Below are 15,775 nucleotides of genomic sequence, written 5' to 3' on the forward strand. Positions count from 1 at the left end.
CATCATCAGTCCCTTATATAAGGTCACATCAACTGCAGGAAGTGACAAGACGGGACGCGGGGCAGAAACTTCTCCTCTATCCATGAAAAACATAAAATATTTTATTAAAGTTTAATATTTACAATAAAAAAGGAAACAGATACAAACTATGAGAGCAGTGGTGCCGTCCTGGTGGTCCTCAGGTATCAGTGCCGGGCCGCCGCTCCTGCCTCGCCATACATTCTCGCAGTTTGTCTTCAGTCAAGGAAAGTCTCTGCTCTAAAATCCCCACAGTCTGGAAGAGAAAGATCAGGTTATAGCGGGGTCAGGGGCCGATCATTATATACTGGGAATAAGAATGGGAGCCGCAGCCGGACAGATCAGCACCGACATGCGGCCTGTGAGGGTATGTGCACACGTTGCAGACTTGCCTGCGGATCCGCAGTGGATTGAATGCTGCGGAATCACAGCAGTTTTCCATGCGGTGTACAGTACCATGTAAACCTATGGAAAACAAAATGCGCAGTGCCCATGCTGTGGAAAATACAGCGTGGAAAAGCTGCATTGTATTTTCTGCAGCATGTCAATTCTTTGTGCAGATTCCGCAGCGTTTTACACCTGTTCCTTTATAGGAATCCGCAGGTGAAATCCGCACAAAAAAACGCTAGAAATCCGCTGGTAATCCGCAAGGTAAAATGCAGTGCGTTTTACCTGCGGATTATTAAAAAACTGAGCGGAAAAATCCGAACAGAAATCCGCAACGTGTGCACATAGCCTGAATGTGTCAGCATTCTGCTCATGCACCAGGAGGCACAGGATGAACGGGGTGAGACTACATGGGCTGCAATCGTTAGGGGAGGGGATCTGAGGTTGGTGGTGGTCCGCACCTGAGTCAAGATATCTAGTTGTCCCACGATGTGCTCCAGGGTGTTGGCGACATTCTTCATGGTATAGCTGTCAGATTGGGGTCCGGGTGGGCCGAGGCTGCCCAAGTTCTCCTCAGTCACAGTGGGCTGGGAACACAATGGAAATAACGTAATAATGGACGCTGTCTGCAACGCAAACACCAGTGAGTAAAGGTCAATGCCAGGTCCATGAATTCTCACTCCCCGATGATGGCGGCGCGTCCCTGGGGGTGAAGCAGAGCCCTGGTATAATGCTCAGCCTTACCTGCTCCTGTGCAGGGTGTGGGGGGTGAAGAGGGGCGCTGCTCGCCTTGGCGTCTGCGCCATTCATGAAAATGTCTCTTCTTTTCTGCTTCAGCACATCGCTGTACGTAGAGGAATCAAAGTTTGTTTTCCAGACCATGATCTAGAAGGAGAAAGGGAGGAATTGTGAGCGGCGGCAGCCTGACCTCGTCCTCCCCTGTGAGAGCGGCACTAATCATGGCTCCCCCTGGTGTAAGCGGCGGCAGCCTGACCTCGTCCTCCCCTGTGAGAGCGGCACACGGGCACTAATCATGGCTCCCCCCCGGTGTGAGTGACGGCAGCCTGACCACCTCCTCCCCGGTGTGAGAGGCACACGGGCACTAATCATGGCTCCCCCCGGTGTGAGTGGCGGCAGCCTGACCACCTCCTCCCCGGTGTGAGAGGCACACTGGCCACTGGCACTAATCATGGCTCCCCCCCAGTGTGAGTGGGGGCAGCCTGACCACCTCCTCCCTGGTGTGAGAGGCACACGGGCACTAATCATGGCTCCCTTTGGTGTAAGCGGCGGCAGCCTGACCTCGTCCTCCCCTGTGAGAGCGGCACACGGGCACGAATCATGGCTCCCCCCCGGTGTGAGTGGGGGCAGCCTGACCACCTCCTCCCCGGTGTGAGCGGCACACAGGCGGTAATCATGGCTCCCCCCCGGTGTGAGTGGCGGCAGCCTGACCATCTCCTCCCCGGTGTGAGAGGCACACTGGCCACTGGCACTAATCATGGCTCCCCCCCAGTGTGAGTGGGGGCAGCCTAACCACCTCTTCCCCCGTTGGGAGCGGCACACCAGCACTCATCGTGGCTCCTCGAGTTCATGTGTATTGCACTCACTTGCTCATCGGAGCCTCCAGAAGCGAAGAACTGTCCTTCTCTGGAGAACTTGACACAAGTCACCGCCCCCTGCAAAATGGAAATAAGTTCTCAGTCACTGACAGCAGGCAGAGATCCTGACAGCAAGCAGAGATCCTGGCAGCAAGCAGAGCTCGTGACTACAGGACAGAATACACCCACCCAGTACATGAGTAGTGTATCCATTGCACACTGAGTGTAGCGTAGTCCCGGTATATGGCGTATACTCGCCTGGTGACCGTGCAGCGTGTACAGCAGCCGCCCCTCCAGGAGGTCCAGGATCTTCAGGGTGGAGTCATTGGAGGAGGTGATCAGGTAATTACCGGACGGGTGGAAGGAGAGCGAGTTCACCGCCGCGCTGTGCACTGCAAGACACAGAGCAGAGGGGCCGTCGTCACATGACCCTGACCAGAGGGGCCGCACAAACCTTAACACAGAGCCCCCGACTCACACCCACTGGCCCCACATCAGCAGTGAGCAGTGGACGGGTCACCTGCTGCCCAGGCCTGCAAATCTTTGGGGCACCCTGTTATGGCAGCCATATTGGCTGGTGGAGCCCTAGAGGCAGCATCTTTGTGACTGTCCCTTACTAATGTCCAATAGTCCAGAATCCGTCTGATCTGTAACCTGTGTCCGGTGTGAAACTACAACTCTCATCATGCCAGTAAAGCGGCAGAGTCTCTGGGCATGCTGGGGATTACACCGTCACATTCACCCGGCGTCTGTCCGCATCACAGTGACTCAGCGAAAGCCACGCTAGTATTGCCCCTATCTGAGGAAGCCACTATGGCGAAACGGCGCTGTCGGGGTTACTAATGGTTACTCGGAGCAGGATTCATACTTATGTAAGTAAACAGGATATTTGGCTGCAATTGTTTTTTCTGTTACCACTATTGAAATTTATATATATGACACCAATACGAGTATTGCCCTATCTATTGCCTGCATTAAAATACTATATGTGCGGCAAGATATCATTGAGGCGTAGTTTGTATTTGAATATGGTGAAAAAGTTTCTGCCCAGCAATATGTTCTGCCTTTATAGACCCTTGTATGAGTCATATTGCAGATTTTGAATATGTATTGCAATTAGCAGTAATGTGGGACAGTGTTTTGCAGCAGTGCTAATGAATATGTCTTGCTCTGTATGCCATTGGTATTTTATGAGTCTCCTAGTTTTGTTTTTTATGTATGTTTAAATAAAGTATATATGCAATTTTTATACATTTGCCTATGCCTCTTTTTCACCTGCAATTGGTGTGGTGTTTGTGTATTTACAATTGGTTTCTGAGGTGGCTAGTCCACGATTGGATTTTTGGTTATGTATAAAACACATTCACCCGGCGTCTGTCCGCATCACAGTGACTCAGCGAAAGCCACGCTAGTATTGTGCCCTTAACTGAGCCGCCGGATCACTGTGCACACAGAGCACTACTTAAAGGGCCGGTAACGTCCTCTGTAGCGCTATAACATGTAATATCTCAAGTCTGAATTACTGCTCTAGATAATAAGAAAAAATAGAGATGCTTAATGCACAATGTGGCCAATTCATGTGAGCCCGGCAGCCAGCGACAAGGCGATCTCCGATTGCTGGGACCTAATGTGAATCCTCTTCTAGGCTGAAGTCTGTATTTATTCACATTAGGTCCCAGCTACAGGCGATCGCCTTATCGCAGCGGCCGGGCTCACATGAATTGACCAAATTATGCGCTAAACATCTCCATTTTTCATATTTAGAGCAGTAATTCATATTTCATATATTTCACGTTTCCATGTTATAGCGTTACAGAGCGCAGATTTATTTGTTAATTAAGAATCAGTAATACAAGCGCAAAAAACAGAGGGGCCCTCGCTGTAGGAATACAGAGGGATCCTGGCTGGAGGAGGAGGAAAAACTGAGGGTCGCTGGCTGTAGGAGGGGGATACAGAGGGGTCCACGCTGTAGGAGGGGGGGATATAGAGGGGTCCACGCTGTAGGAGGGGGGATATAGAGGGGTCCACGCTGTAGGAGGGGGGATATAGAGGGGTCCACGCTGTAGGAGGGGGGGATATAGAGGGGTCCACGCTGTAGCAGGGGCGATAAAGAGGGGCCCACGCTATAGGAGAGGGAATACAGAGGGTCCACGCTGTAGGAGGGGGGATATAGAGGGGTCCACGCTGTAGCAGGGAGAATACAGAGGGTTCACGCTGTAGCAGGGGGAATACAGAGGGTTCACGCTGTAGCAGGGGGAATAAAGAGGGGTCCACACTGTAGCAGGGAGAATACAGAGGGGTCCACACTGTAGCAGGGACGATAAAGAGGGGCCCACGCTGTAGGACAATACCTTGGTAATGCTGGATGAGTTTGTTCATCCGGATATCCCAAACCTTCACGGTGTTGTCAGTGGCCGCAGCCGCCACGCACGTCCCGCTGGGGTGAAAGTCCACGAAATTCACGAACCTGGAGCACGAAGCACACGAGCCCCCCACTTGTCAGCATGGAGATTCCACAAACGGCAATAACCCACCATTGCTAATAAAGCTGAGTGAGACGCATCCCCAGGAGCGGCCTCTGGAGGGCGACGTTCTAGGGATCTCTATATTATATGAAATATGCACAAAGCCCAGTGCCTCACAGGGACAGAGGAGGATCCTAAACTCCTCACTGATGCAGTATCTCTGCTTGCCGTCAGTGAATAGGAACATTCTTGTTTATACCTACAGGCCCCATACTTCCTGCAGCTGAGGGTATATGTTATGGTAACCAATGCAAAGTATTCACTTCAAGCTAAAGACACCAGCCGCACAAAATCCCTCTCCTATCCTGCTGGTTTGTTACAATGTATTGGTGCACCCACAGGATCGTCTACAACTGTAACAAAACCTCTGCTGTGAGAAATGCGGAACTGACAGCAAGCAGAGATGTGCAAAATGGTGAGGAACCTCCTTTATGTAAATACGAAGGGATGGTGCAGGGGTTATGAGATCGCACTTTTAATCCTTGCTGGGCAATGTAGTTCAGTGACAGGGTGCTCCTTACCCGCCGTGCTCACAGAATGAGTGTGTGCACTCCCGGCTGCTCTTGTCCCACAGTTTTATGGTTTTGTCATCACTGGCAGACACGATCAGCCGTCCATCTGGTGAAAACCTAGAGGAGGAGAAAAAGAGTAGTGCTGCAGGAGGAAGAGGTGGAGGAGAGTAGTGCTGCAAGAGGAGGAGAGTAGTGTTGCAAGAGAAGAATAGTGCTGCAGGAGGAGGAGGTGGAGGAGAGTAGTGCTGCAAGAGGAGGAGAGTAGTGCAGGAGGAGGAGAGTAGTACTGTAAGAGAAGGAGAATAGTGCTGCAAGAAGAGGAGAATAGTGCTGCAAGAGGAGGAAGAGAGTAGAGCTGCAAGAGGAAGAGAGTAGTGCTGCAAGAGAAGGAGAGTAGAGCTGCAAGAGAAGGAGGAGAGTAGTGCTGCAAGAGAAGGAGGAGAGTAGTGCTGCAAGAGGAGGTGAGTAGTGTTGCAGGAGGAGGAGAGTAATGCTGCAAGAGAAGGAGGAGAGTAGTGCTACAGGAGGAAGAGAATAGTGCTGCAAGAGAAGGAGGAGAGTAGTGCTGCAAGAGGAGGAGGAGAGTAGTGCGGCAAGAGGAGGAGAGTAGTGCGGCAAGAGGAGGAGAGTAGTGCGGCAAGAGGAGGAGAGTAGTGCGGCAAGAGGAGGAGAGTAGTGCGGCAAGAGGAGGAGAGTAGTGCGGCAAGAGGAGGAGAGTAGTGCGGCAAGAGGAGGAGAGTAGTGCGGCAAGAGGAGGAGAGTAGTGCGGCAAGAGGAGGAGAGTAGTGCGGCAAGAGGAGGAGAGTAGTGCAGCAGGAGGAGGAGAGTAGCGCTGCAAGAGTTGGAGGAGAGTAGTGCTGCAAGAGGAGGAGGAGAGTAGTGCTGCAGAGGATGAAAATTCACTCAGCAAATGTTTCACCGGATCTGCATGAAGAGAAGCACCAGTTAGCTAAGGGCCACGTGGCCTGTCATGTGGACACTTGGACTTTATTGTCTTGTACTTATCCATGTGGCACAGAAGGTGCAGAACTGTGGTAGTCACATGTGGCCGGGTAACGGACTGACCGCTGACTGCTTGGCCACAGACCGGTGCGCGCAGGGACCCGAGAAGGCAGTGGGTATTACACATGTGCAGTGTTGTGCGGGCTATGTCCTGTCCCCTGTGCCGCCGCTGCAGAGCCCTTACCTGGCGCAGCGCACCCAGTTTATGTGCTGATTCAGGGAGAACAGGAACTTCTGCCTGTGCACCGTCCACACTTTCACCGTCTTGTCGTCGGACGCGGTGACCAGAGACTGCCCATCGCTGGAGAAACTGACGCTCCGCACCGTGCCCGTGTGGGCTTTAAACACGGTCGATTCTCCCTTCCTAGAAAAAGTCACACGTGAAATCATCTGGTGGTCTGAATACAGAGAATCGGCATTTATGTGCGGACCCCACAGGACTGATCGCTCCCCCCTGCTCTGCCGGTCTTGTAGGTGAATCTAAGAAATAGTGTAGCCACGACCAGCATCTCCTGCCATATTCTATATAGTAAGACTATAAGATTTACTGATGGAACATGGCCCAAACTGCCCCATGAGAAGAGCGGGGACCAGAAATCGTGTGCCAGGACCAAACGGCGACCATTCACTGCCCGGGTCATGTGAACGAGGATGTATGCAGGTCAGTGGCAGTAACTAAATCCACCACCAGGGGGAGAAAGAGCTCCACAATTAGGAAAAGTGTTCAGAAATGTGTATCCCACCACTGACAACAAGCGGAGGTACGAGAACAAGACCCCGATACTCACACACTGGGGACCCACAGGCGGACGGTCTTATCCCTGGAAGCCGAAGCGAGGAGATGACCAGAGGGAGAGAACTCCACAGACATCACTGCATCCTTATGGCCCACAAAGCGGTAAGCCCTCATCTGAGGCTTCATGTTCCAAACCATCACACACGAGTCCATAGATCCACTGGCTGCAAGGAAATCATCACCATTACATATGTCCACCAGCAGAATAGTGAGTGCAGCTCTGGGGTATAATACAGGAGGTAACTCAGGATCAGTAATGTAATGTATGTACACAGTGACTGCACCAGCAGAATAGTGAGTGCAGCTCTGGAGTATAATACAGGATGTAACTCAGGATCAGTAATGTATGTACACAGTGACTGCACCAGCAGAATAGTGAGTGCAGCTCTGGGGTATAATACAGGATGTAACTCAGGATCAGTAATGTAATGTATGTACACAGTGACTGCACCAGCAGAATAGTGAGTGCAGCTCTGGGGTATAATACAGGATGTAACTCAGGATCAGTAATGTAATGTATGTACACAGTGACTGCACCAGCAGAATAGTGAGTGCAGCTCTGGGGTATAATACAGGATGTAACTCAGGATCAGTAATGTATGTACACAGTGACTGCAGCAGCAGAATAGTGAGTGCAGCTCTGGAGTATAATACAGGATGTAACTCGGGATCAGTAATGTAATGTATGTACACAGTGACTGCACCAGCAGAATAGTGAGTGCAGCTCTGGAGTATAATACAGGATGTAACTCAGGATCAGTAATGTAATGTATGTACACAGTGACTGCACCAGCAGAATAGTGAGTGCAGCTCTGGGGTATAATACAGGAGGTAACTCAGGATCAGTAATGTAATGTATGTACACAGTGACTGCACCAGCAGAATAGTGAGTGCAGCTCTGGAGCATAATACAAGATGTAACTCAGGATCAGTAATGTAATGTATGTACACAGTGACTGCACCAGCAGAATAGTGAGTGCAGCTCTGGAGCATAATACAAGATGTAACTCAGGATCAGTAATGTAATGTATGTACACAGTGACTGCACCAGCAGAATAATGAGTGCTCTTTGTAATTAAAATAAATTTGGAGCCAATCAGATGCCTCCTGATGACATTACATGATGGCTCAGTGTCTGCCGGGATTTCTCAGCATTGAGGACACCATTAATCCTGACCAAACACACAACTCCACTAGCAGAATTGAAGACCCAGATCTTCTGGACCCTCCACCTCTATCACTGCTCTGCAGATCCTCATTATTGAGGTTCCCGCCAATCACTGAGGCTGCGTTCCCAGCCGGGCCCCTGAACTGAGATCACCACTGGCACAGTGAGAAAAAGTCTCATGGTGCAGCGCTGATCTCACCGAGGTCCCCGCAGTTCAGGGGCCCGGCTGGGAACGCAGCCTCAGTGACCGGAGCTAACCTCGATAACGTCACCGCTAGTCACTGAGGCTGCACTCGCAGCGGCTCATTCCTCAGTGATTCTCTGCCTGGACGGTCGCATCTTGACACCGTCCAGGTTGAAAACTATTTATCCCCAGACATGGATTACGGCATGGGACAGAACGTCGAATAGGTGAGGGATATTGTTGTTTTTTATTTTAGTTTTATTACAGGAGACAAGGGATTCAGTGAAATTAGACGTTAAACTCACCTAACTGTGTTTGTTATTTGTAAATAAAAAAGTAACAGTGTTTTGCTTCAAATAAAGGACTTTATACTGTCTGTGTCTTTATTGACCATATAAGTATAGGATTAGTAATGGAGAGGTGTCTTATAGATGCTTCTCCATTACTAAGCCATGGGCTTGATGTCACCTGACTATACAAAGGTGACATCAACCCCACAAATATGAACCCAACTTGCCACCGCTACAAGGTAAGTGGGAAGAGGAGGTCAAAGCGCCAGAATTTGCACATCTAATACATGCGCCTTTTCTGGGCGGCTGCGGGCTGCTATTTTTAGGCTGGGAGGGGTCAATATCCATGGCCCCTTACCAGCCTGAGAATACTAACCCCCAGCTGTCTGCTTTAGCTTGCTGGTTGTCAAAAAATGTGGGTGACTCCACACTGTTTATATAAATTATTTAAATAAATTAAAAAAATCGAGGTGAGGACCCCTCTATTCTTGATAACTAGCCTTGCTGAAGCTGAATGCTGAGGTTTGCAACCCCCAGCTGTCAGTTTTGCCTGGCTGGTTATCAAATATAAAGGGGAACCCACGCCGTTTTTTTTATTTATATTATTTATTTAGAGCACAGGCGATGGCTGATGAATACTCCCATCAGCTGCTCATGCTCCCACTGTTATTAGCGGCAGTAGGCGAAGGCTGACGGGAGTAGTAGTCCCATCAGCTGACGCCAGTGACTGGAGGTAAACTTTTTACCTCCGATTCCCACGCTGTTCTATTTGATCGCGAGGGAACTGAGGCTCTCTGACTGGCAGTAATGATTTTAGGTGTTTGCCCATCTTTAGTGATAGGTGGTCACCAAATACTGATGGACGGAGGCGACGGGCGGTCACCAGATACTGATGGACGGAGGCGACGGGCGGCCACCAGATACTGATGGACGGAGGCGACGGGCGGCCACCAGATACTGATGGATGGAGGTGACGGGCGGTCACCAGATACTGATGACGGAGGTGACGGGCGGTCACCAGATACTGATGGACGGAGGTGACGGGTGGTCACCAGATACTGATGGATGGAGGTGACGGGCGGTCACCAGATACTGATGACGGAGGTGACGGGCGGTCACCAGATACTGATGACGGAGGTGACGGGCGGTCACCAGATACTGATGGACGGAGGTGACGGGTGGTCACCAGATACTGATGGATGGAGGTGACGGGCGGTCACCAGATACTGATGACGGAGGTGACGGGCGGTCACCAGATACTGATGGATGGAGGCGACGGGTGGTCACCAGATACTGATGGATGGAGGTGACGGGCGGTCACCAGATACTGATGGATGGAGGTGACGGGCGGTCACCAGATATTGATGGACAGAGGCGACGGGTGGTCACCAGATACTGATGACGGAGGTGACGGGCGGTCACCAGATACTGATGGATGGAGGCAACGGGTGGTCACCAGATACTGATGGACGGAGGTTACTGGCGGTCACCAGATACTGATGACGGAGGTGACGGGCGGTCACCAGATACTGATGGACGGAGGTGACGGGCGGTCACCAGATACTGATGGACGGAGGTGACGGGCGGTCACCAGATACTGATGATGGAGGTGATGGGCGGTCACCAGATACTGATGATGGAGGTGATGGGCGGTCACTAGACACTGCTGGCATTCACTTTTCAATGTTCTTCCTGCGGTGCGGCAGTCTCTTGCCTGTGTCGGTCACTCACCGATCTGCTTCATGTTGGGGTTGAAGTCAGCGCTGGTGACGGTGTCTCGGTGCCCTTTGAAGCTCCGCTCCAGAGATGGATCCTCCTGAGGAGAGAGGTCAGAGGTTTGTCAGAAAGCAGTGATGGCGGCCGGACGTGGGACACGTATTGGCAGTGACATGGCACAGGATGGGTTATAATGAGGTGACATGACGGGTATTACCGAGGTGCGGTCTGAGGCGATCGGAGGGGCGGTCTGAGGCGATCGGAGGGGCGGTCTGAGGCGCTCGGTCGGTGGGGCGGTCGGGCGCGCGGTCTGAGGCGCTCGGTCGGTGGGGCGGTCTGAGGCGCTCGGTCGGTGGGGCGGTCTGAGGCGCTCGGTCGGTGGGGCGGTCTGAGGCGCTCGGTCGGTGGGGCGGTCTGAGGCGCTCGGTCGGTGGGGCGGTCTGAGGCGCTCGGTCGGTGGGGCGGTCTGAGGCGCTCGGTCGGTGGGGCGGTCTGAGGCGCTCGGTCGGTGGGGCGGTCTGAGGCGCTCGGTCGGTGGGGCGGTCTGAGGCGCTCGGTCGGTGGGGCGGTCTGAGGCGCTCGGTCGGTGGGGCGGTCTGAGGCGCTCGGTCGGTGGGGCGGTCTGAGGCGCTCGGTCGGTGGGGCGGTCTGAGGCGCTCGGTCGGTGGGGCGGTCTGAGGCGCTCGGTCGGTGGGGCGGTCTGAGGCGCGCGGTCGGTGGGGCGGTCTGAGGCGCTTGGTCTGAGGCGCGCGGTCTGAGGCGCTCGGTCGGTGGGGCGGTCTGAGGCGCTCGGTCGGTGGGGCGGTCTGAGGCGCTCGGTCGGTGGGGCGGTCTGAGGCGCTCGGTCGGTGGGGCGGTCTGAGGCGCTCGGTCGGTGGGGCGGTCTGAGGCGCTCGGTCGGTGGGGCGGTCTGAGGCGCGCGGTCGGTGGGGCGGTCTGAGGCGCTTGGTCTGAGGCGCGCGGTCTGAGGCGCTCGGTCGGTGGGGCGGTCTGAGGCGCTCGGTCGGTGGGGCGGTCTGAGGCGCGCGGTCGGTGGGGTGGTCTGAGGCGCTCGGTCGGTGGGGCGGTCTGAGGCGCTCGGTCGGTGGGGCGGTCTGAGGCGCTCGGTCGGTGGGGCGGTCTGAGGCGCTCGGTCGGTGGGGCGGTCTGAGGCGCTCGGTCGGTGGGGCGGTCTGAGGCGCTCGGTCGGTGGGGCGGTCTGAGGCGCTCGGTCGGTGGGGCGGTCTGAGGCGCTCGGTCGGTGGGGCGGTCTGAGGCGCTCGGTCGGTGGGGCGGTCTGAGGCGCGCGGTCGGTGGGGCGGTCTGAGGCGCTCGGTCGGTGGGGCGGTCTGAGGCGCTCGGTCGGTGGGGCGGTCTGAGGCGCTCGGTCGGTGGGGCGGTCTGAGGCGCTCGGTCGGTGGGGCGGTCTGAGGCGCTCGGTCGGTGGGGCGGTCTGAGGCGCTCGGTCGGTGGGGCGGTCTGAGGCGCTCGGTCGGTGGGGCGGTCTGAGGCGCTCGGTCGGTGGGGCGGTCTGAGGCGCTCGGTCGGTGGGGCGGTCTGAGGCGCTCGGTCGGTGGGGCGGTCTGAGGCGCACGGTCTGAGGCGCTCGGTCTGAGGCGCGCGGTCTGAGGCGCGCGGTCGGTGGGGCGGTCTGAGGCGCTCGGTCGGTGGGGCGGTCTGAGGCGCGCGGTCGGTGGGGCGGTCTGAGGCTCTGTCTGAGGGGCAGTCGGTCGCGCGGTCAGTGTGGAGCAGGACACGGAGGATTTGTGCAGCAGACGCTCCGCACAGGGACGTGACCTCCGGGCTGAGGAGCAATGACAGGCACGGGCCCTCCCGGGGACGTGGGGACATTTACACGGACCCCCGGGGGTCGCACAGACATAGGGGCGCTGACAGAAGATAACATCACAGGGAAACGTGGGGAACTACAACTCTCAGCAAGTGAGACCCTGCTGGGTGCTGTGGTCCCTGCACTGCGCACTCACCGGCTGCTCCATTGCTCCGGCCGCCGCCGTCTCCTCTCCGCACTGATCACACTACAAATCTGCCGCTCCGCGCCTGTTAACCCCTCATGCGCCGCCTCCGCCGCTCTCTTCACTGATCAGCAATGGCGGCTCCTGCCGTCCAGACACCGAGGGGTTAAGGAGTGCGAGCGCCGCGCTAGCCGCCTCCAAACTGATTGGCTGAAAAACATGAAGGCGTGGCTAACGGACGACGCGTTGCTAGGTTACGGGATAGAACGGAAGTCACTCTGCTGGTAGAGCACACACCTACGTCACTGCCTATAGAGCTGAAAATACCAGAATGCACCGCGGGGGAGTGAGGCGGGAGGTGTGAGGTATCAATCCCAGCAATCCCTGCAGCTGGTTACTGCGCATGCTCTAAAGCTCCTAAGTTTCACATCGTGCTGGGACTTGTAGTTCCATCAGCAGGTGTTACAGTTCAGGAGACCTCAGTCATGTGATCCCGGCCACAACTGCCAGACTGAGGCCTTCAAGAATGTCAGTGACTGTCCCCGGGTGTAAGGGGGTCTCGTGTCCTGTAACAGGTTTGTGTCCTAGTAACGGGGGCTCGTTTCCTATAATGGGGTCTCATGTCCTGATAGAGGGGCTTGTGTCCTGTAAAAGGGGCTTGTTTCCTATATCGGGGGGTCCGTGTCCTGTAACGGGGGCTTGAGGCCTGTAACAAGCCTTGTGTCCTGTTAGGGGGTCTGGTGTCCCAGTACCGGGGTCCTGTACGCGGGGTCTGGATGTGTATTCGTATGTTGTGCAAAAGAAATCTCACGGGGAAATCTATTAAAATGTGAAAAATATTCAAAAACACAAACATCGAAACGGCAAAATTATTATTTCTTGTAATTTTTCTCCCTTCAAAAAGTGCAATAAAAAGCGACTGACAGGTTGTATCTATGGGACTGATAAATTTCCTGCCCACTGTGCAGAAAACACCACTGCGGAAAGATCCGAGCATGAGCGCGGCTCCGCGGCGGAGAGATGCAAACGTGACCGCAGCTCCGCAGTGGAAAGATACGAACATGATCACGGCTCCGCGGGGGAGAGATGCAAACGTGACCACGGCTCCGCAGTGGAAAGATCCGAGCATGATCGCGGCTCCGCGGGGGAGAGATACAAACGTGACCGCAGCTCCGCAGTGGAAAGATACGAACATGACCACGGCTCCGCGGGGGAGAGATACAAATGTGACCACGGCTCCGCAGTGGAAAGATACGAACATGATCACGGCTCCGCGGGGGAGAGATACAAACGTGACCGCAGCTCCGCAGTGGAAAGATACGAACATGACCATGGCTCCATAGTGGAAAGATATGAACATGACCTCGGCTCTGCAGTGGAAAGATACAAACATGACCTCGGCTCTGCAGTGGAAAGATACGAACATGACCACGGCTCCGCAGCAGAAAGATACAGATGTGACTGCGGCTCCGCAGCAGAAAGATACAGACGTGACCGCGGCTCCGCAGCAGAAAGATACAGACGTGACCGCGGCTCCGCAGCAGAAAGATACAGACGTGACCGTGGCTCCGCAGCAGAAAGATACAGACGTGACTGCGGCTCCGCAGCGGAAAGATACAAATATGACCACGGCTCCGCGGTGCAAAAATACGAACATGACCACGGCTCCGCGGGGGAGAGATACAAACGTGACCACGGCTCCGCAGCGGAAAGATACGAACATGACCATGGCTCTGCGGTGGAAAATTATGAACATGAGTACGGCTCCACAGCGGAAAGATACAAACGTGACCACGGCTCCGCGGTGCAAAAATACAAACATGACCATGGCTCCAGGCGGAAAGATACAAACGTGACCACGGCTCTGCGGCGGAAAGATACAAACGTGACCGCGCCTCCGCGGTGGATAGATACAAACGTGACCGCAGCTCCGCAGCGGAAAGATACAAATGTGACCACGGCTCCGCAGCGGAAAGATACAAACGTGACCGCAGCTCCGCAGCGGAAAGATACAAACGTGACTGCGGCTCCCTGAAAAAGGCAACAAAGCAAAACGTTTTTTTCCAAAGTTCTGAGGTTTTTTAAAAGCTGTAAAATATTTTATAAAAACCTCCAGGAGTTTATTGTCGCTGTAATCGCTTCGCCCCGGAGATTCGCCGTATAATAACACAAGAGATATACAGTTAGGTCCATATATATTTGGACAGAGACAACATTTTTCTAATTTTGGTTATAGACATTACCACAATGAATTTTAAACAAAACAATTCAGATGCAGTTGAAGTTCAGACTTTCAGCTTTCATTTGAGGGTATCCACATTAAAATTGGATGAAGGGTTTAGGAGTTTCAGCTCCTTAATATGTGCCACCCTGTTTTTAAAGGGACCAAAAGTAATTGGACAGATTCAATAATTTTAAATATAATGTTCATTTTCAGTACTTGGTTGAAAACCCTTTGTTGGCAATGACTGCCTGAAGTCTTGAACTCATGGCCATCACCAGACGCTGTGCTTCCTCCTTTTTGATGCTCTCCAGGCCTTCACTGCGGTGGTTTTCAGTTGCTGGTTGTTTGTGGCCTTTCTGTCTGAAGTTTAGTCTTTAACAAGTGAAATGCTGCTCAATTGGGCTGAGATCAGGTGACTGACTTGGCCATTCCGGAATATTCCACTTCTTTGCTTTAATAGACTCCTGGGTTGCTTTGGCTTTATGTTTTGGGTCATTGTCCATCTGTAGGATGAAACGACGACCAATCAGTTTGGCTGCATTTGGCTGGATCTGAGCACACAGTATGGCTCTGAATACCTCAGAATTCATTCCTGTGTCACATCATCAATAAACACTAGTGACCCAGTGCCACTGGCAGCCATGCATGCCCAAGCCACCACACTGCCTCCGCCATGTATTACAGATGATGTGGTATGCTTTGGGTCATGAGCTGTACCACGCCTTCGCCATACTTTTCTCTTTCCATCATTCTGGTAGAGGTTGATCTTGGTTTCATCTGTCCACAGAATGTTCTTCCAGAACTGTGCCGGCTTTTTTAGATGTTTTTAGCCTTTTTATTCTTGACACTTATGAGTGGCTGCACCGTGCAGTGAACCCTCTGTAGTTACTTTCATGCAGTCTTCTCTTTATGGTAGATTTGGATATTGATACGCCGACCTCCTGGAGAGTGTTGGTCACTTGGTTGGCTGTTGTGAAGAGGTTTCTCTTCACCATGGAGATTATTCTGCGATCATCCACCACTGTTGTCTTCCGTGGGCGCCCAGGTCTTTTTGCATTGATGAGTTCACCAGTGCTTTCTTTCTTTCTCAGGATGTAACAAACTGTAGATTTTGCCACTCCTAATATTGTAGCAATTTCTCGGATGGGTTTTTTCTGTTTTCACAGCTTAAGGATGGCTTGTTTCACCTGCATGGAGAGCTCCTTTACCGCATGTTTACTTCACAGCAAAACCTTCCAAATGCAAACACCACACCTCAAATCAACTCCAGGCCTTTTATCTGCTTAATTGAGAATGACATAACGAAGGGATTGCCCACACCTGTCCATGAAATAGCCTTGGAGTCAATTGTCCAATTACTTTTGGTCCCTTTAAAAACAGGGTGGCACATGTTAAGGAGTTGAAAC

The 15,775-nt window shown here is 53.3% G+C and overlaps 1 protein-coding gene across 1 annotated transcript; it reads right to left on the minus strand.

The window, feature by feature from the left end:
• Positions 1-79: 79 nt before the first annotated feature.
• Positions 80-12,310, minus strand: POC1A (POC1 centriolar protein A). The gene is made up of 11 exons (XM_077276926.1): positions 12,158-12,310; positions 10,209-10,293; positions 6,828-6,999; positions 6,224-6,403; positions 5,047-5,154; positions 4,352-4,467; positions 2,259-2,392; positions 2,010-2,078; positions 1,150-1,290; positions 867-992; positions 80-274 (listed from the first exon to the last, which is right to left on the minus strand). The coding sequence occupies exons 1-11, from the start codon at positions 12,167-12,169 to the stop codon at positions 179-181; spliced, it is 1,239 nt and encodes a 412-aa protein (XP_077133041.1). The 5' UTR covers positions 12,170-12,310; the 3' UTR covers positions 80-178.
• Positions 12,311-15,775: the final 3,465 nt, after the last annotated feature.

The sequence above is a fragment of the Ranitomeya variabilis genome, chromosome 8 (genome assembly GCF_051348905.1).
Source record: "Ranitomeya variabilis isolate aRanVar5 chromosome 8, aRanVar5.hap1, whole genome shotgun sequence".
NCBI classification, from domain to species: Eukaryota; Metazoa; Chordata; class Amphibia; order Anura; family Dendrobatidae; genus Ranitomeya; species Ranitomeya variabilis.

What these genes read in the sequence shown, in the direction of transcription:
- POC1A (XM_077276926.1), bottom strand. An exon ending in CGCCTGTGGGTCCCCAGTGT is followed by an intron (nt 6,404 to 6,827) that starts GTGAGTATCGGG and finishes GACTTTTTCTAG; the next exon opens with GAAGGGAGAATCGACCGTGT. An exon ending in CTGGAGGCTCCGATGAGCAA is followed by an intron (nt 1,291 to 2,009) that starts GTGAGTGCAATA and finishes TTCTCCTTCTAG; the next exon opens with ATCATGGTCTGGAAAACAAA.